Genomic DNA, 21592 nt, shown 5'->3' on the forward strand with positions numbered 1-21592 from the left:
AAGTGCTGGGATTACAGGCATCCAGCCCTTTCACCCCATTGTTCAGGTTTCCCTCTCTCAGGAAATCCTTCACACTCCTTCTACTAGTGGAAGCCAGGAGCTGGGAGGCCACTGCAGACACCTCCTTCTCTGTTAGCTTCTGTATCCAATTAGTCACCAAATCTTGTTGACTCAATCTTGTAAACATCTCTTAAATCGACCCACCTCCTTCCTTCCTCACTTTCACCACCTGATCCTTAACCACCATCATCGCTCATCTCTGGCCTGCAGCAGTCTCTTAACCAGGCTCCCCGTACCCAGCCTTGATTTTCCCAACCATTTCCATCCAGTAGCAGCCAGAGTAATCTTCATAAAATCTAAATCTGACCACTGTACTTCTTGTCTGAAAACCCTCCAATGTTTGCCATTGCTCTAAGAATAAAGTCCAAAATTGTTAATTTGCCTTTCAAGAGACCTGATGATCCAGTCCCTGATGACCTCTCCAGCTTTATCTCATGGCGTGGCTTTCTTGTCTCACCACAATGCCAGCTCCATCCTACCACAGTGCCTTCTCACATGCTGGTCTCTGTCCTCCACTTCTCACTTCCTCCATCCACCTTCTTATCTGGCCGACTCTGGATCCTGACTCTTCCTCCAGGAAGCCTTCCCTGACCACCACCATCCAGACCATGTTATGTCCCTTATGCAAGCTCTCATTAGCACCCTGTATTTTCCCTTTTGTTCTACTCATTGTTTTTATCACTCATATTTCTCTCCAACTACCTCCACCCTAGGTTGTAAGCTTGAGGGCCGGGATGCTCTCTGTCTTACCCATCCCTGTAATCCCAATGCAAAGTCCACACTGACTGCCCTGACCTGGGGAGAGCTGTGTATGAGTTAGCAAATGAATGGTTGGCATGAATCAAAGAAAAGGAAAGATGAGAGGAGGCAAAGGAGAGAAAGAGGGAAGGAGGAAAAAAAAGTAAAAAGTTGAGTATAAGGTTGATGGGGGTAGAAAATATGTGCCATCTTATTTTAATGATTGTTAAGAAAAGTTTCTGAGACCACTGATAATATGTTTTCTTTTTATAGTAATGAGGCTGTCCTCTTGGCCGTGATTATGTTTGCATATCTAGCCTGAAATGGTTCAATTTTCTTGATGTGTAATCTAAAGTGACTCTAAAAATAATAGTCAACAGTAGCACATGCTTTAGATGAATTGTCCCATGCTTTAGATGAATTGTCCCCTCTAATGCACTTCCATTTAAATTATCCCATGTGATTTATTGGTTTCCATATTTAAGGCAGAAACCAGAATTGTTCCCACTTTACAGATGAGGAATCTGAGGCTAACAGGCAGCAGAGGTGGGTCACACACCCTGGTTTTTCTAGCTCCAAATTCATGCCTTTGACCCCCACACAGCATTACAGCAATGAGGCATGTATGTAGGGGCAAGGATGGGAGGCAGAAGTGCATCTGTGGGGACTTTTTTCCCACTGAAGTGTCCATGGATAGAAGGAACTTAAGAACCTTAGCCCCAAACCCTGAAATTTTCTGTCATATGATTGATGGATATATTGGTCTCCTGTTGGCCGAACTAGCTCATGTAAATGAGCTCTGCAAAACGAAGCCGAAATGAAGACTCTGTGATTCCCCAGAACCATTCTAACATGGGGATGACAGCCCTGCAGCTCTCTCCTTATGATGAACCAGAACATCCTCCTCATCCCGCCCCAGTGGTGTTGATTCACCACCAAGTTCTGGGGTCTCAGTGCTTCTGGACGCACCTCTCATGTGCCGTATTCCCACAAACTGAATTCTGCTTTTGCAGCATTCCAAAAAGGAACCAGTGACAGTCATCCACTCCCATGGGAGACAGGACCGGTCCACGTGTCCATACCTTTTACCTGGTCCTTCAACACAAAGTGCTTTAAGCAACACATCCACCAGATACTACAGATGCTCAATAGGAAAATGACTGCTTAAGTGATGATAATTAGTAAGAGTGGTGGTAAAAGGATCCATTTCCTGAGCACTTACTAGTCTATGGTGCATTGTAATAACTTAGAAAACATTAACTATTGACGGGGCACAGTGGCTCATGCCTGTAATCCCAGCACTTTGGGAGGCCGAGGCAGGTGGATCACTTGAGGTTAGGAGTTCAAGACCAGCCTGGCCAACATGATGAAACTCCATCTTCTCTACTAAAAATACAAAAGAAAGAAAGAAAAAAAAAAGTCAGGTGTGATCTCAGCTCCTCAGGAGTCTGAGGCAGGAGGATCATTTGAAACTGGGAGGCAGAGGTTGCAGTAAGCCAAGATCATGCCATTGCACTCAGCCTGGGCAACAGAGCAAGATTCCATCTCAAAAAAGAATAAAAATAATAGAAATTTAAAAATTAAAATGCAAAAATTAGCCAGGCATGGTGGCGAGTGCCTGTAGTTCCAGCTACTCAGGAGGCTGAGGCAGGAGAATCATTTGAACCTGGGAGGCAGAGGTTGCAGTGAGCCAAGATTGTGCCACTGCACTCCAACCTGGGTGACAGAGTGAGACTCCATGTCAAAAAAAAAGAAAGAAAAAGGAAAAAACATTAACTATTATCTCCTATCCTCAGACACCCTATCTATATAGGCACTATTATCACCCCTATTTAATAGATGCAGAAACTATGACTCAGAGAGAGTAAGTAACTTGCCCGCAATCACAAAGCCAAGTAGAGAATCAGACAGTCTGACTTCAAAAACCTTACTCTTTTCTTAAAATTGATGCAAAAAGCATTGTTAAAAACTAATAATTTAGTCCAGGCACACTGGTTCGTGCTTATAACTCAGCACTTTGGGAGGTCAAGGGTGGGAGGATTGCTTGAGGCCAGGAGTTTGAGACCACCCTGGGCAACATAGTGAGACACCGTTTCTACAGAAAGTTAAAAAATCCAGCCGGGCACGGTGGTGGCTCATGCCTGTAATCCCAGCACTTTGGGAGGCCGAGGCAGGCGGATCACGAGGTCAGGAGATCGAGACCATCCTGGCTAACATGGTGAATACCCATCTCTACTAAAAATACAAAAAATTAGCCGGGTGTAGTGGCAGGCGCCTGTAGTCCCAGCTACTCGGGAGGCTGAAGCAGGAGAATGGCATGAACCTGGGAGGCGGAGCTTGCCGTAGTTGATTTAATAGTCTTCTATTGATGGGTACTTAAGATTTTCTCAATCTCTTGATATTCAGATATTCAGAACCCTGCAAAGAAGAGTTTTGTGTGTGTTTAAGGATGTTCCTTTCAGGTTACCTATAAGAGAAAGTCCTAAAATTTGAATTGTCAGGCTAAGGTTTATGTATTTTAACTTTGGAGGTAGATATTGTCAAACTGCCATTCAAAGAGGTTGTATTTAGCAGCAATGTAAGAGAGTGGGGTTTCCCAAAGCCTTGGCAACAGAGTGTGTGTCACATTTTAAACAATCATTAATGCTCATGCTTGTAACTCTAAGCTGAGCCTGTTACTACCTCTGAGATATGGGCATCAGAGGTGGGAAGATTGACATCATCATAGGCAAACTGTAGCCATGAAACTCGGGGGATTCCAGGGCTGGGGAGACTCAGGATGCTTGCGTCTTTGGGATCCCCAAGGCACAGAATGCCAACTTACCCCCTGGATTTGTGAGGACTCGTGGGTTTCCAGCTATGACTTACTAGCGTAGGAGAAAACACTTCAGCTTGATTCCGGGGTGGTGATCTCTCTGGGGAAAGACTGTAAATGAGCAGTTCAGGAGATGTAAAGAAGTTGGTGGTTTTGCATTTTTAAAAAGAGCACAGTTGGGTTTACGCTTTCAGTCTTTTGTTTGTGTTGGGGGTGGCAGTATTTTGTTTTGTTTTTGGAGACTTGGAGGACTTGGAGTTTGTTTTTAAATGAGATTGCAGGGAGATAGGAAACAGGGCTGAAACTCCATCAGTGATTTTGTGGGTGTACAAACTGAAAACAGTCAAGACTTCACAGGCAGGCTGGGTTTTGTTTTCTTTGATATTATTCATGTAAAAGGTAATACACATGTGATTTCAAAAATTTACATGATACTCAAATAGAAAAAAAGGTATTCAATACAAAGTATATCTCCCTCCTACTGACTTCTAACATTCGTCTTAAGATGCAATCATTGAGATCCGTTTCCTCCAGAATAATCTTTGCATTTACATATACAGAACCAACTTGTTTACACCTTAATGGTGTACCTTGGAGTTCATTTCTTATTTGCAGATAGAGATCTGCCTCATTGTTTTTAATGACACATTTATTGTACAGATGAGTTAGATTTTTTTTTTTTTTTGAAACAGGGTCTCGTTCTATCACCCAGGCTAGAGTGCAGTGGTGCTATCTTGGCTCACTGCAGCCTCAACCTCCCAGGCTCAATTGATCCTCCCCACCTCAGTCTCCAGAATAGCTGGGACTACAGGCATGTGTCACCATGCCTGACTTTTTATTTTGTTTTGTTTCATTTTTTTTGTTGTTTGTTTGGTTTTTCTGGTTTTTTGGTTGTTTTTTTTTTTTTTTTTTTTTTTGAGACAGAGATCTCACTCTATCGCTCAGGCTGGAGGGCAGTGGCGCCATCTGGCCTCACTGCAACCTCCGCCTCAGGTTCAAGCCATTGTCCTGCCTCAGCCTCCTGATCAGCTGGAATCACAGGTGCCTGCCACCAAGCCCAGCTAACTTTTTTGTATTTTTAGTAGAGATGGGGTTTCACCATGTTGGCCAGGCTAGTCTTGAACTCCTGACCTCAAGTGATACACCTGCCTTGGCCTCCCAAAGTGTTGGGATTACAGGTGTGAGCCACTGCACCTGGCCAAATTTTTGTATTTTTTTGTAGAAATGGGATATCACTATGTTGCCCAGGCTGATTTCAAGCTTCTGGCCTCAAGCAATCTGCCTGCCTCAGCCTCCTAAAGTGCTGGGATAACAGCCCTGGGTTAGATTTCAATTGACACTTGGAAACAAGATTTTGGATACTGGACTATTAGCCCAGGCGACATTCTACTGAGACCTCTTTCTTTGTATGGTTCTGGGTGGATTTTCTCTCTCTCCATGCTACCGCCACCATGCCTATTCCCAGAGGTCAGTTTCAAAAGGTGACATGATATTTGCAAACCCTCTTTGTCATTTTTCTGGTTTCTTTAGAAGGAAAAACTCTAAGAAATGTCTTCTGCCTGGCTGTTACCAGTAGGTTCTTGAGGAGATCCAGGGATGGTAGGCTACAGAAGGAACAACAGTCACACTCTAGACCCACGCTGCCCAATGGCAATATAATGCAAGCCACGTGTGTAATGCTTGGCTTTATAAGTCACATTAAAAAGAGTGAAAAGCAGCTGGGTACAGTGGCTCATGCCTGTAATCCCTATACTTTGGGAGGTTGAGGCAGGAGGGTGGTGGCTCAAGCCCAGGAGTTCAAGACCAGCCCGGTCAGTATGGCAAAACCTCTTCTCTACAAAAATACAAAAATTAGCTGGACATGGTGGCATGTGTCTGGAGTCCCAGCTACTCAGGAGGCTGAAGTGGGAGGATCACTTGAGCCTGGGAGGTAGAGGCTGCAGTGAGCCGAGATCGTGCCACTGCCCTCCGGCCTGGGCAACAGAGTGAGACCCAGTCTCACAAAAAAAAGAAAAAAGAGTGAAAAGTGATGGGGACAATTAACTTTCATAATAATTTTATTTAACACAATATATCCATGACAGTGTCACTTCAAATGTAATCAGTAAACATCGTGGAGATGTTTATGTTCTTTTTCTCATGCTAGTTTTTGTTTTTTGTTTTTTAAATATTTTTATTTCAATAAGTGTTTTGGGGAACAGGTGGTGTTTGATTACATGGCTAAGTTCTTTAGTGGTGACTTCTGAGATTTTGGTGCACCCATCACCTCTCATACTAGTCTCTGAAAGTCAATGTGCACTTTACGCTTACAGCACATTGCAACTGAACCAGCCACAGGCCTTGTGCTCAATGGCCATGTGTGGCAAATGGCTGCCATAATGGACAGCACAGGTCTGCATGCTCCAGCTATGGCTGGTCCATGTTGAATGAGCCCTTTGCTTCTCCAGGCCTCTGTTTCCTCATTTCTGAATGAGGAAGCTAGACTAGACAGGCTTGGTGGCTTCCCTTCATCCTAACATTCTTCATCTTTCAATGCTAAAAATGGAAAGCACAGGCAAACCAGGACAGGCAGGCTTCCCTGTGGGAGCTTTGTTTTCTCGTCTATAAAATGGGGACAATCGAATATGACCCAGATCCACAGATGAGGATGTGCTTTGTGGAGGAAAAGGAGGGAGGCATAGTGTTGTGGGATTATTTTCAGGACTGTGATTGACCACAGAGAGTGCTCAGAACCCACTCGCTTAGACTCAGATCTACCTCCTTAATTTATGTCCCTGAACCTCATCTGCCTTATCCATCCATAAGGTGCAGATAAAAATGGCACTTACAAGGCCCAGCATGGAGGCTCATGCCTGTAGACACAGCAACTCAGGAGGCCGAGGCAGGAGGGTCACTTGAGCCCAGGAATTCAAGAACATAGTGAGACCCTGTCTCTACAGATATAAAAACAAGTAGCTGGGTATAGTGGCGTGCACGTGTAGTCCTAGCTACTCGGGAGACTAAGGCAGGAGGATCACTTGAGGCACAGAGTTTGATATAAAAAATACATATATATATATACACACACATATATATATATATATCTCCTATGGTGTCTGTAACGATTAAATAAAACCCCTATGCAGAGGGCTCAGGCACCAATGCTTAGCACACAGTAAGCTCTCAACCACAGGAGGCTGCTGCTGTTACCTTTCCTTCAGTTGCAGAAATGAGGTTCAGGGTGGAGAGGGGCTTGGCCAAGGTCGCACACAGAGGAGGGAGTAGCAGACGCTGCCCTATTTGGGCTTTCTCCCTGTCACTGGCAGGCATCCCCGATAGTCAGCTACTAATTTCCTCACAGCAAGGTAAATGAAATAAATACACCCGAAGCCACTGAACTACTTGAATGAGGCTTGGGTCTAAGTATTGTTTCCATGGTATGTACCCTGGCAAGCATGCATATGTGATTTGTTTAAAATCCCTGTTCGCGAGGGTGGAGGCAGGGTTGTCAGGCGATTCTGTCCAGCGGCCGTCTCTCTGTAGACGGTGCCCTCCCACCCAGACCAGCGTGAGATGGCTCAGTGTGATTTCAAGGGAAGGGCCCCCTTCTACATGGCGCCTGAAGTACCTTTGGCTGGACAGTGACAGAGTAGAAAGTGCACTGAATTAAAAGCCAGGAAGTCCGAATCGTTATCTATTACATAACAATAATAGGAAGCCACTTTTCTGAGCTCTCACTACTCTATGACATTGCCAAGTTCCCTGCATTTACTGTTTAATTTAACCCTCCCTGTTACTCAGAGACGAGGTGCTTACAAATGACCGCATTTTACAGATAAGGGAACTGAGGTTCAGAGAAAATAAAGAACTCACCCAGAAACACCCGGAGAGAGCCAGGAAGGACCTTAAAACTCTTCCCTGGGGCAGGAGGTAGCCAGCTCTCCCTACAGAGCCTCACGGAAACTGGACATTCAAAAACTGGGACAAGCGGGTGTCCTTATAGCAGCTTAATTTATTCACCTGTAAAGTTGGGGGACAGCCGAACCTGATGTTGGTCAGGACAAGGATGAAAAATATGGTAGATGAGGATGTTTTGTGGGAGGAAAGGGAGGTAGAGAAAGTGTTGTGGAATTGTTATTAAGATAATGATTGACGGACAGGTGCAATGGCTCACACCTGTAATCCCAGCACTTTGGGAGGCCGAGGCAGGCAGATCACTTGAGGTCAGGAGTTCGAGACCAGCCTGGCCAACATGGCAAAACCCCGTCTCTACTAAAAATACAAAATTAGCCAGGTGTGGTGGCAGGAGCCTGTAATCCCAGCTACTCAGGAGGCTGAGGCTAGAGAATCGCTTGAATCCAGGAGGCGGAGGTTGCAGTGAGCTGAGATTGCACCACTGCATTCCAGCCTGGGTGACAGAATGAGACTCTAAAAAACAAAAAGAAGAAGAAGAAGAAGAAGATGATTGACAATGAAAAGCGCTCAGAACCCAGAACTCAGACCCAGAGCTTGCTGTCTCCCTCCTTCTCTGTGTCTGTCTCAGCAGACAAAAAATATATCTGCCTCTCCCCAGCCCAGCTTCTTTTCAACCCCTTCCAAAGATCAAGTTTCCTTTCTATGGCCAAGATGTGAGAGAGAAACAGCACACCAATTTCCCAAGCACCAGCCCAGAGCCCTCCTTGACTGTAGGACGCAGAGGAGAAAGAGAGAAGAACGTGCTGAGAGCGGCCAGGGGCCGTTGCCAGTTGCTTCATTTCTGTTTTCTTTTTTCCTTAAGCAAAGTACACCAAAGGCTAATTCCCGCCTCTGTCCTTTAGTAAGGTCTGGCCCAAGCCAGAGTCTGGAGGAAGTGAACTTGGGGGCCTTGCCTACCCAAGAGGTCACCTTTCAGTTGCTTCTTTTAATAAAGAATTAAGCCTTAATGCCAAACAGGATGCTCAAGAGAGCCCTGGAGGTCCCGGCTGTCTCTGCCACCAACTGAACAGTGAGCATCCTTGGTTTGGTACCTGGAGGATGTGGGGCTCGGGGAGGGTTAAGGAAGCAAAGAGAGAGAAGGGCACAGCGCGGTCCTGGATGGGTTTCCCTGCAAACCAGAACCCCAGCAGCAAGATGCCAAAAGACACTCAGCCGGTCGACACCCGGGCCACACACAGCAGAGAAATGACACAGCACGCAGGCGACGCATGAATACACAGAGAGAAACATACACAGAGCAACGCCAGATGGAGAATGTAGCCCGGGCTGGGCCTGGGGATTCATTATTTCCTCACCCACACAGAGGGGCTGGCGGAGTTACGTAATGCAGGCTGCAAAGGGGAGGCTGAACTTGCTAATTACCCCCCCACACACACCCCCCATTGTGGGGCTCCAGAAGGTGGCACCTCCTTCTGGAAGGGGTCTCTGCACCCACCTCCTGCTCTCAGAGGCAGCAGGAGCTTGTCAGCTGCCTCAGTCCTGGGGTGACCCTGGGAAGTCACTAAAAGGGAAGCGAGGAAGTGAGTGTCAGTTTGTTAGTCATGGCAGATGGGGGTTCCCTCCTGGTGCTGAAGCGTGGTGAGGATGCTGGCAGGAAGGGGCTTTGGGACAGAGATGGAAGTAGCACTTGAGTGGGGGGTAGGGAAAGAGATGGAAGGGTTCTCTGATGTCCGCTACCCATCTTGCTGGTATTGATGTTTGTAGTGTGACCAAACCTATCTTTTTGAACTTGGAACAAACTAATAATCATGGGTAGAGATTGGGGGCTACTTCCCACCCTACCCACACCCACAGATCACCTGCCCCACCCCAGATGTGCCACACTGTGCATGTACACGGCCCCGTGGGTACATGCTACAGGTACTCATCCCTCACCTGGGCCACAGCATCTCCAGCTGGGCCCCCTGTTGGCCTTTGGTACCCCAACCAGACCCCATTTCTTTGAGCCTGAAGGAGTCAGTGACTTGGAAGATGCCAGTATTTCAGGGAAAAAGTTAGGAGTTAAGAAAATAACTAGAATATAGATTTGATTTTTTGGGGGGCGAGGGAGACAGAGTCTCACTCTGTTGCCCAGGCTGGAGTGCAATGGTGTAATCTCAGCTCACTGCAACCTCCACCTCCTGGTTTCAAGCGATTCTAGTGCCTCAGCCTCCCAAGTAGCTGGGATTACAGGCACCCGCCACCACGCCTGGCTAATCTTTGTATTTTTAGTAGAGGTGGGGGTTTCACCATGTTGGCCAGGCTGGTCTTGAACTCCTGACCTCAGGTAATCCACCTACCTTGGCCTCCCAAAGTGCTGGGATTACAGGTGTGAGGCACTGTGCCCGGCCTGATTTTTTTTTTCTTTAATAAATAGAGACAGGGTCTCACTATGTTGCCCAGGCTGGTCTCAAACTCCTGGGCTCATGCGATCCTCCCACCTTAGCCTTCCAAAATGCTGGGATTACAGGTGTGAGTCTCCATACCCATCCTAGAGTATAAATTTGGAAGAGCTAGAGTATAAGTTTAAAAGCTCAGGCTCAAGGTCAAACCCTCCCCCTGCCATTATTCTCTGTGCAACCTTGGACAAGTTACTGAACCTTCCCAAGCTTCCCTTTCCTCTTCTTTTGAGGAGTTATCGTTAGGATTAAAGGAGAAATAAAAAATATATGTGTTAAGAGGGAACGTGCTCAAAAAGTGTCTGTCGTGTTTAGTCTTTGGGGTTTTTCTTTCTTCAGTCAACTAATATTCATTGAGTACCTGCAATGTTCCTATGTTTCCCTTAGGGGTATAAAATCTACTCTTCCTAAGGTTTCTCCATCAGGGTTTCAGCTGTGTGTGTAGCAAAAGTGTCTTCCACAATTTTGTGTGGACCCATCTTCTTGGTATTCATGTTTGTAGTGTGACTAAGCCTATTCTTTTGAACATGGAACAAGCTAATAATTATAAACATGGTTATGAAGGCCAATGGACGTTCGTCATCGTTGGGTCCATGGAAGGCAGTGTCATTCCCGTTCCACTGGGCTTTGGGAGCGGCTGGAAAAGAGAGCCCAAAAATCTATGCCAGCTGAGCCCCTGAGCTATGGATGGAAAATGTATACAAGACACAGAGAGCAACTAGAATGCTTGACAAGTTGGACTGATGACTTCTCATGGTGGGAAAGAGATAAGAGAGGTTTTCTGATTCTTGTCACTTGATTTCTGGGGGTGATTGTCTGTGGTTTGCCCAGGGAGACCCTTTCGTCCCGGAGGGCATTGATCATGGAAGCGACACTGGGTATTTTGCAGCTAACTCCAGAAAGAAGCATTTTGTTTCTAGGTTGGCTTGAAATTCTGGAGTGTCTTGTGGCTAGACTTTGTCAGTTGGCTGCATTTTCTATCTCAGTTTTCAAGGTGGTGTTGGGCACTCTACTTCAATCTCTTTTTGTAAAATTCTTTTCATCCCCTTCCTGTTCTTCCTCTTCAGCTCATGATGCCTCAGGTCTGATCCGCATCTAACAGGCTGGCAATGAAGATACCCAGAGAATAGTTCACATTTATCATGCGTCACTTCTAGACACAGCCACCAGACGCGTCTCCTCCCCTCTCTGCCTGACCTGTGGCTTAGGGACACATCCCACCGCCTCTCTTGACGTCTGCTTGGTCAACCATCACTTCCTTGGAGAATAAGGAGAGAGGCGGACGCAGGAAATCATGCCACCAACGGGCCACCAGCCATGAGTGGGTGACGCTGAGTTGACGTCAAAGACAGAGAGGGCTGAAGCCTTGTCAGCACCTGTCACCCCGGCTCCTGCTCTCAGCTTTGCCTGAAGCCTGGCTCCTCCTGGTGAAATCACCTTGACCTAATAGCATCGTGAGGTCTTCAGACAGGACCCCTTGGAAGCTGGTTACCATGGAGGATCACATGTTCGGTGTTCAGCAAATCCAGCCCAATGTCATTTCTGTTCGTCTTTTCAAGCGCAAAGTTGGGGGCCTGGGATTCCTGGTGAAGGAGCGGGTCAGTAAGCCACCCGTGATCATCTCCGACCTGATTCGTGGGGGCGCCGCGGAACAGAGTGGCCTCATCCAGGCCGGAGACATCATTCTTGCGGTCAACGGCCGGCCCTTGGTGGACCTGAGCTATGACAGCGCCCTGGAGGTACTCAGAGGCATTGCCTCCGAGACCCACGTGGTCCTCATTCTGAGGGGCCCTGAAGGCTTCACCACGCACCTGGAGACCACCTTTACAGGTGATGGGACCCCCAAAACCATCCGGGTGACGCAGCCCCTGGGTCCCCCCACCAAAGCTGTGGATCTGTCCCACCAGCCATCAGCCGGCAAAGAACAACCGCTGGCAGTGGATGGGGCCTCGGGTCCTGGGAATGGGCCTCAGCATGCCCAAGACGATGGGCAGGAGGCTGGCTCGCTCCCCCATGCCAACGGCCTGGCCCCCAGGCCCCCGGGCCAGGACCCTGCAAAGAAAGCAGCCAGAGTCGGCCTCCAAGGCAGAGGGGAGAACAATGAACTGCTCAAGGAGATAGAGCCTGTGCTGAACCTTCTCACCAGTGGGAGCAGAGGGGTCAAGGGAGGGGCACCTGCCAAGGCAGAGATGAAAGATATGGGAATCCAGGTGGACAGGTAAGCTCCACGGGGGGTATGTGTGTGTGTGTGTGCATGCTTGTGTGTGTACATTTGTGTCCACTGAGACTCAGCCTCACAGCCCAGAAGCCAACCTGGGCTGTCTCAGACACCTGTATATGCATTCCCACTTGGCGGTCCCCTTGATCTTCACTTAAAATTACATTCGCAAGAGGCCAGAGGGCATAGCTTCTAGGATGCTTCTCTTGTCACAAAACCCAGAGCGAATTAATCATCATGGTAGCGGACAGTGTGTCTTCTCATCTTTATCCCCTATAATCCTCCAGGAACCCAGGAACTTGCATTTTTACAATCTGTGTTTCACAAGTGAGAAGACAGAGGCTCGGAGTGGAGGCTGCGCTTCCTGAGGTTGCCTAGCAAGTGGGAGGCATGTGTGCATGGCACCCTGGGGTGTGTGGCTCTGCAAAACCCCTTGGAAGACAGGAGGGAAGAGCTGAGGCCGGGGCAACCATTAGCCTAAATCAGCTTTCTCCTCATTGCAGCCAGTCCAGGATGTGTAAAATTCTAAAGGAGGAGAAGGGAATCAAAGTCTAGAATTGGCGCCAGTTCCCAAAATCCGCAGTCTTCCTGGGATTATGTGAGAGCTGGGACGAGAATGTAAAGAACTGGGTACCAGCCCTCTATGTTTACCAGATGAATGTTTTCAATTCTCTGCAGGAGGAGAGCTGGCAGCAGAGTGGGTGATGCTAGCTCCTTCTCTGGGGAGAAATCAGCGGCTGGGCCAGGCGGTCAGAGAATAATGGGTCAGGAGATTAAACACAGAGAGAAGTTTCTCTGTCCCCCTTCCATTTGCATCTTAGGTCTAGCACTGATGCTACAGTCCCCAGTGCTGCCAGGGTGGGTCTAGGCATACTCGGAGGGAGGCTCAGTCTGGGGCCACCAAAAAATCCAGGCCAAGATTTCCCAACCCTTTCCCCAAGAACGCCAAAGTGTCCTCAGAGCACTTAGAGATCTTCAGGAACATTCCGCACTACCCCCCCCCGCCGACAACCTGGGGGCCTGGATTAAGGTAGCTCCCCAGGCCCCTGCATTCACTCATTTAACAAATGTTCATTGAGGACCTACTGTGTGTCAGGCACTGTCCTACGCTCTAGGGTGGAGCAATGAATGAAATCAACAAATCCCCTGCCCTTGGGGAGCTTACAGTCTAGTGGGGAGTACTGGTGATAAATAAGATAAATACATAAAATATGTAATGAGGTCATGTGCTATAGATGCATAATGATGTCTCAGTCATCAAAGGGCTGCTTTTGTATCAGGGATCCTATTAGATTATAAAACTGTATTGTTACTGTACCTTTTCCATGTTTAGATATGTTTAGATCCACAAATTCTTACAATTGTGTTACAGTTGCCTTCAGCATTCCCTACAGTCACATGCTGTACAGGTTCATCACCTGGAGGCAATAGGCTACACCATGTAGCCTAGGTGTGGTGTGGTGTAGGCTCTCCCATCCAGGTTTGTGTGAGTGCACTCTGTGATGTTCCCACAATGGCTGAACTGCCTAATGATGCATTTCACAGAATGTATCCCTGTGGTTAAGCGATACGTGACCGTCTGTTAGGGATATATGTAAAGGAGATAAAGAAAGCGGGGAAGGGATTAGCTGGGCGTGATGGCACATGCCTGTAGTCACAGCAACTCAGGCGGCTGAGGCAGGAGAACCACTTGGACCTGGGAGGCGGAGGTTGCAGTGAGCTGAGATTGCACTGCTACCCTTCAGCCTGGGCAACAGAGCGAGAGGAGAGCGAGACTCAGTCTCAAAAAAAAAAAAAAAAAAGGGCAGGAAAGGATGGGATCAGAAATATTGAGAACTTTTAACTAGGGAAGCTAGAGCAGGTCTCACTAGGAAGACAACATTTAAATACAGCCGGGCAAGGTGGCTAATGCCTATAATCCCAGCACTTTGGGAGGCCGAGGTAAGCAGATCACCTGAGGTCAAGAGTTTGAGACCAACCTGCCAGCATGGTGAAACCCCATCTCTACTAAAAATACAACATTAGCCAGGCGTGATGGTGGGTGCCTGTAATCCCAGGTACTTGGGAGGCTGAGCCAGGAGAATCACTTGAACCTGGGAGACAGAGGTTGCAGTGAGCCGAGATCATACCACTGCACTCCAGCCTGGACCACAGAGCGAGACTCCGTCTCATAATTAATTAATTAAATGCCTGGAGGAAGGGAGAGAGGGAATCTGGGAGCTTTCCAGGGGGTGGGAGAGGGGATGGGCACTCCAGGTAGAGAGAAGAGCCTGTGCAGAGTCCTCAGGTAGGAGTGTGCTTAACGTGTTTGAGGCGCTGCATGGGATGCAGCCTTCCTCCCAAACTGCCCTTTGGTGGCCCCTCAGTCTGTGGCAGCCCACCTCAGTCTGCCAGTGCATCAGAGTTTTCCTAACTTCTCACACCTGGGCAAAAATGGGGCCAATTCCATCAAGACCCCAGAGCCCCCCAAGGAGTAAGACACGGGCTCCATCACAAGTCCCTGGGCAGAGGGAAAACCAGGGTCACAGGCCTCCCTTTAAGCCTCTTCCCTCCAACCTACTTCTTTTTTCCTCTGTATATTCCCTGGGGACAGCCTGGAGTCCTCCCTGCACCTTTGGTCCTCGTCCCCATGAGGAGGAAGACCAAGAGTCTCGGTCCAGATACACACAGCATGGTGTGACGTCTCAGTGAGGTAGATGCATGCATGGGGAACTCTGTGGCATTGGATGTCCATTTCCAGAGTGGGTAGCCAGGATCAGTCTTCGGGATTCAGCTGACTGGGGGAGATTTGAAGCCTGAGTCACTTACAACTAGCACAGGAGGCCTCCCAGGCTGGAACCCAGGCCTCAGGGAGCTGCCACTGCCCCTAGGTCCCTCCAGCAGCACATCCTGTGGAGGTGGCATCTTGAGGCCTTGCTGTGTCTCCCAGCAGTCCAGCTCATGCCATGGAGTTAAATCCTAAGGCAGCTGTAGGATCCAGAATAGAAGGCATTGGCCTTGTTTGCCAGGAGGCTTTGGGAAGTGTCCCTACCGAAAGGCTGCCCCCAAGCACCACCTCTGCCTCCCAATCCTCTGCCACCCTTGCTGTCCCTCAGTGCTCCCTCTCCCTTAGTGCTCCGTCTCCTGAGAAGAGCAGCACCAGTGTGGAATGGGAGCTCTGTCTTACCTTATATAAGCAGAGTCCCCTTCCCATGGGCAGCTGAATCCTAGCTGTATCTAGTGTCCCATGCACTTGATTGCAATTCTCAACTGGGCCTGGGGTGGGCATGGAGGGGTGAGTATCAGAATTCCCAGGGGCTCTATTTCAGCCACACCCCCAGAACCCCAGGAGTCTGAATCTCTGTATGTGATGTGGAGATGTCCCCCAGAGGATCCCAGTGCAACCTCCCTTCCAGAACTGGGAGCTGGGTCCTTCCCCTCCAGGGGGTTCATTTGATCCTCTCCCCCAGCTGACAGTCTGGGACACGAGGCTTGGTACAGAACTCTAGGCTTGGGTGTGATGCGGAGGACTTCATGGGAGCCCTCGTGTCACCAGGCACCAAGGGGTTCCTCTCCAAACGCCATCTCAGGAAGTAGTCTCCTGTCTTTGTTTCCCCAAGCAAGAGGGCGAGACAAGCCAGCCTGACATGGATGCCCCTGCAGACCTATTTCCCAACTCAGGAGGCTGCATCCAAGCTCTCAGCTTCCCTCATCCCTTGCAGTCCTCCCACTAGTCACCCATCTCAACTGTGACCGTGATGAGGTGGTTTGCCCAAAAGCAGCCAAAAAACCTGCTTCAGAGGAGAGACAAGGTCTGGAGAGCAAGTACAGGGCTTAGAGCAAGTACAGGGCTCTGTGAAACTCACTTAGGTGAGCAGTTCTAAGGATGAGTGATATTTAATAATAGTGTGTGTCCTCCTAGCTCAATGGCTTGCACTCAAAGCACCCCCATTTCTTTTTTTTTTCCTCTTTTTTTTTTTTTTTTTTTTTTTTTTTTTTTTTTTTGAGACGGGGTCTCGTTTTGTTAATCATGCTGGAGTACAGTGGCATGATCTCGGCTCACTGCAACCTCCGCCTCCCAGGTTCCAGCAATTCTCCTGCCTCAGCCTCCCGAGTAGCTGGAATTATAGGCATACGCCACCACGCCTGGCTAATTTTTGTGTTTTTAATAGAGACAGGGTTTCGCCATGTTGGCCAGGCTGGTCTTGAACTCCTGACCTCAGGTGATCCACCCGTCTCGGCCCCCCAAAGTGCTGGGATTACAGGAGTGAGCCACCATGCCCGGCCAGCACCTCCATTTCTTAACACATATTTTTAAGTGTCTTTACCAATTCATGGATCATATAACCTACTTGCACTTCTTATTTTTAAAATCTAATAAAATGCCATTAACTATTAAATGAAGGGGACCTCATAAAAGTAACTTATAATTTCAAAAGCCTGTAATTTAACATATCAGTGTTCAGACACGACCGCACTGGAATGGTCAGATGTTTGCGCCTAAACATAGAATTGCTGCAAACACAACAGCGTCAGAAGCAGAGACTGACACAGGTGTGTTGTTCTGGCAACTCAAATGCCATGAGCAGCGTCGCCTTGGTGATGCGATTTTCCAAAATGGTGAATGACTCCTGATAAAGCAATGGGTAAATCCATCTTTCCTTAATTTACCCAGTGGATTTACTGCATGGAAAATTCAGTCTGTTTTAAAGCCGTATTTATACAGGAGAGAGTTGGGATCTCAGTCCAGGAATATAAGCTTGTCTTTTATATGTGTGAAGTCCCAGAGATTGTGTGGCATGCAAGACTCTCTTCCCTCATGTTCCTGGTGTTGCAGGATGGCCACCAAGCCTAATGCCACCTCCCTCCTACTACAGTGCCAGGAGCACCCCCACCTCCATCCTTGTAACAACCAAAACTACCTCCACAAATTGCCAAATGGCCCCCTAGGGGCTGAAATAAGGACCTCTTTAGGCGTCAGTGTCCCAAGTCAGGAATTGGAATCCCAGAGCGAGAATGTTCTTCGGGGTCACTCTTGTGACAGGCAGTCCTGGCTTGATTCAAACTGCTTAGAGCACATGGCTGCTTGGAAAATGCTCATCCTCCCAGTGGCCTCTCCATCCAGGCTGCATGTAGGGGGTGGACATCAGCACTGGCATCCTGGATGCTGGGTGAAGTCACTGGCCCGAGAAAACCCACTGGCTTGGGTGACAGTGAAGCCCACCAGGCCCAGAGCCCCAGATCCAGGGCGCACCTGCCAGTCGGGGGGCCAAGCTGAGGCGGGAGCTGTCACTGCTTCTCAGCAGTGCCCTGTCTCTCCTGCTCTGTTGTCCCCATTTTCTTTCTTTCTTTCCTCTTGGAAACAGGCTTAATCTCCTGCCACATCTCTTCCATTCCCCCATGGGGCGTCCCTGTAGTTTCAGGATGGTGGCACTTATTTGGGACGAGAAGTGATATTTACTCTAAAGACAGTCTTATCCCTTCATCCCAAGAGGAAGGTGGCTCCAGCAGGCAGTGGCAGCAATACGAGGGGGTTTGAGGAAGGGAGGTAGTGAATCCCAAAGTTTCAGCACCTTCTGTACTTGGGAGCAGTCACTTTATTTGTTTGTTGTTTGTTTGTTTGTTTGTTTGTTTAGAGACAGAGTCTTGCTCTGTAGCCCAGGCTGGAGTGCAGTGGTGCCATGATGGCTCACTGCAATCTCCACCTCCTGGGCTCAAGTGATCCTCCCACCTCAGCTCCCCAAGTACCTGGGACCATGCCCAGCTAATTTTTTATGTTTTTTTTGTAGAAACAGGGTTTCATCAGGTTGCCCAGGCTGGTCTCAAACTCCTGGCCTCAAATTATGCACCTGCCTCAGCCTCCCAAAGTGCTGGGATTACAGGCGTGAGCCACCGCACCTGGCTGGAGCGGTCACTTTAAAATGCTGCATGTAAGAGAATATCCAGGTTACTCAGCTTGCTGCCCTGAAGGAGGGTTCCAAAGAGGCCAAGGTTCCTGATCCAGCGTCCACCTGGACTAGCAGGTCAGCCTCGCCCTGTGCTCTGATAACCCCTCCCACTTGTAGGGCACTTGGTTACTTACAAAGTCCCTTCACAATAGTTGTCAGCCTCTTCCGAGTGTCTGAATTCTGCCCCATAAGGAGGGTGTGTGGTTTCAGCCTACTTTCATAGATGAGGGTGAGGCTCAGAGAGGTAAACAACTTTCCCAGGGTCACACAGCACCAGCCACAGGGTGCTCTCCTGGTTCTACCTAGAAGCCTCATAGTGAGTGTTTAGAACTTAATGGACAAGCCAGGTGGGTGGCTCATGCTTTACTCCCACATCTTGGAAGGCTGAGGCAAGTGGATTAGTTGAGGTCAGGAGTTCAAGACCAGCCAACATGGCAAAACCCCATCTCTACTAAAAGTAAAAAAAAAAAAAAAAAATTAGCCAGATGTGGTGGTGCATGCCTGTAGTCCCAGCTACTTGGGAGGCTGAGGCAGGAGAATCGCTTGAACCTGGGGGCAGAGGTTACAGTGAGTTGAGATCGCCCCACTACACTCCAGCCTGAGTGACAGAGCCAGACTCTGTCTCAAAATAAAATAAAATAAAATAAAATAAAATAAAATAAAAATTAAAGGGACACTAGGCAAGAGAATGTGATGGGGGGAACAGAAGTCAATTTCAACTCCAGAGAATCAACTCAGTTGTCGGAGGCAGAGAAGAAAGCTTCTTCTGTGGGAAGCCTAAGTTTTATAATTATTAGTCTGGCTAAACTCTATGGAGCACTGGAAGTGAGTCTGGCTCCATGCTACAGTCTCTACGTCAGTTAAGTCGTTTTCTATGCACGGCACTTTGTTTTCCTGATGGGGAAACCAAGGCTCAGAGAGGTATGGTCACTTGTCCCAGATCACACAGCTAGCAAGTAGCAAAGCCAGGACTTGACCCCAAACTCATACTCTTGGCCTCTACTGACTCTCTAGATTGCACTGTTGGCCACAGTGCACCTGGCTTCTAGCTGTCACATTTTTTAGGACACTGGAATATTTTCTCAGCATCTGAAAGGGAAACTGAGGCCTTGGGTGCCATCTGCTAAAGAAAGTGCCCCTGGCCTGTTGCAGCGAATGCAGGTCACCTTGAGGGATGCCCATGGCCCCGCTTCATTCAAGCAACAGGAGGGACTCCCCCATTTATGGAAAGGCCTCTTCATTTGCTCTGTGGTCCTCATGCCCTTTCTTCTTCACTGCAACCTTGGTGGGCAGGCAGGCTTATCCCATGGCTCCTCCTCAGAATAAAAGGCTGGGTACCCACCTGACAACACGGCAGGAAAACAGGTGGAGAGAGGGTGCAGGTGGAGAGAGGGTGAAGAATGGGATGAAAAAGCCCATCCTTCATCCAAGGCTGGTTCCCACCCATGGTCTCACTATTTAAGCGCCACATTCTATTCCTCTCTGAATCCCCATCATTTAGTTCCAAGCTTGACCCCAGAGTAGGCCTTAAAGGAGGGAGGGAGGGAGGGAGGGAGAGAAGGAAGAATGCATGAAGAAAGCAGGGAGGGAGGGAATAAGGAGGGAAGCAAGGAAGGGGGTAAGGAGGGAAGGAAGGAAGAAAGGAAGGAGATAGGGAAGGGAGGAGGGAAGGAAGGAGGGCAGGAAGTGGGGAGGGAAGGAAGGAGGGAGGGAAGGAGAGATGAAAGAAGGAGGGAAGGAAGAAAGAAAGGAAGCAGGGAAGGAAGGAGGGAGGAAAGGAATGAGAGAGGGAAGGAAGAAAGGAGGGAGGCAAAGAAGAAGAGAAGGAAGGAGGGAGGGAGGGGAGGAGGGGCAGGGAAGGAAGGAAGGAGAGAGGGAAGGAAGGAGGGAGGGAAGAAGAAGAGAGGGAAGGAAGGAGGGAGGGAAGGAGAGGAAAGGAAGGAAGGAGGGAAGGGAGAAAGAAAAGGGAAAGAAGGGAGGGAAAGCAGGAGTGAGGAAAGGGAGGAGGGAAGGAAGGAGGAAGGGAAAGAAGAGAGAACGAGGGAGGAAGGAGAGGAGGGACAGAGGTAAGGAAGGAAGGAGGGAGGGAAGGAAGGAGGGAAGGAAGAGGAGGGACAGAGGGAGGGAAGGAAGAAAGGAAAGAGGAAGGGAAAGAAGGAGGGAGGGAAGGAAGGAAGGAGGGAGGAAGGGAAGGAAGGAGAGAGGGAGAGGAGAGAGGGAGGGAAGGAAGGAGAGAGGGAGGGTAGGAAGGAAAAAAGGGAAGGAAGGAGAAGGGGAAGGGAGGAGAGAAGGAAGGAGGGAGGGAGGGAAAGAGAGAGGGAGGGAAGGAGAGAGGGAGGGAAGGAGAGAGGGAGGGAAGGAAGGAGAGAATGAGGGAAGGAAGGAGAGAGGGAGGGAGGGAAGGAGAGAGGGAGGGAAGGAAGGGAGGGAGGGAGGAAGGAAGGAAGGAAGGAAGGAAGGAAGGAAGGAAGGAAGGAAGGAAGGAGGGAGGGAGGCAGTCTGTTCCCCCATGGCTTCCTCTACAGCAGGGAAGATGACTGACTGGCTCAGTTTTGGCTTAGAGGACTCACGCTAGTTAGAACTCTCCATTAGAACTGACCTCAGCATGACCGATGGCAGTATTGATTCCAGGACTGTCTAAGTCAGAAGCACTCCTCCCAGGGTGCACTTGATGTATCTCAGAGCTTGGAATCCCTCTGCTGGGGTATATTTCAATTAAGGAACTAAGCCCAGTAACTTAGCCTTCAACCTGAATCTCCACCTTTTATTCTGATCTTACCCACTTGAACGTAAGCAGCTCCCCATCCACCCTTCCCGGGGTTACTCTCACTTTGGACCCTCTCCCCATCTGTGTCTCTGCTGTCTTGCCAGGTGGGTACCTGGCCCTTTATTCTGAGGAAGAGCCATGGGATAAGCCTGCCCACCCACCAAAAATGATGGCTAACCAGGGGGCTTCTCACCGCCTTTCATGGAATGAATGTTTACTGAGCATCCATTCTGCCCTGACACTGTACTCAGCCCTGGGAATTCCATGGTGAACTTCTGCCCTTGGAGAATCATATCAGAGACAAGAAATCAAAAATAAATAGGCCGGGTGCAGTGGCCCATGCCTGTAATCCCAGCACTTTGGGAGGGCGAGGCGGGCAGATCCCTTGAGGTCAGGATTTCGAGACCAGCCTGGCCAGCATGGTGAAACCCTGTCTCTATTAAAAATACAAAAATCAGCCAGGTGAGGTAATCCCAGCTACCCAAGAAGCTGAGGCAGGAGAATCGCTTGAACTCGGGAGGCAGATGCTGCAATGAGCCAAGACCATGCCACTGCACTCCAGTCTGGGCAACAGAATGAGACTCCATCTCTAAATAAATAAATAAATAAATAAGTAGACAAATGCAGTCATCTTAGATAGTGGTACATGCTATGAAGGAAATAAAACAGTGATTTGAAGAAAAGTGGCTTGGGGTGTGGTAGAGCATTAGATCGGGGGTCAGGAAGGGGCTTTCT

General features: G+C 48.8%; 1 protein-coding gene across 4 annotated transcripts in view; it reads left to right on the forward strand.

Annotated features, from left to right (window-relative positions):
* Window positions 1-21592, forward strand: part of LOC105495113 (nitric oxide synthase 1) — a 147155-nt gene that overhangs the window by 18820 nt on the left and 106743 nt on the right. For all 4 annotated transcript variants that reach the window (XM_011764385.3, XM_011764337.3, XM_011764352.2 and 1 more), the window contains exon 2: window positions 11013-12163. In XM_011764385.3, the coding sequence (XP_011762687.1) occupies window positions 11439-12163 (725 nt within the window). In that variant the 5' untranslated portion in view covers window positions 11013-11438. The remainder of the gene's footprint in view (window positions 1-11012; window positions 12164-21592) is intronic.

This window comes from Macaca nemestrina, chromosome 10, assembly GCF_043159975.1.
Source record: "Macaca nemestrina isolate mMacNem1 chromosome 10, mMacNem.hap1, whole genome shotgun sequence".
NCBI lineage: Eukaryota > Metazoa > Chordata > Mammalia > Primates > Cercopithecidae > Macaca > Macaca nemestrina.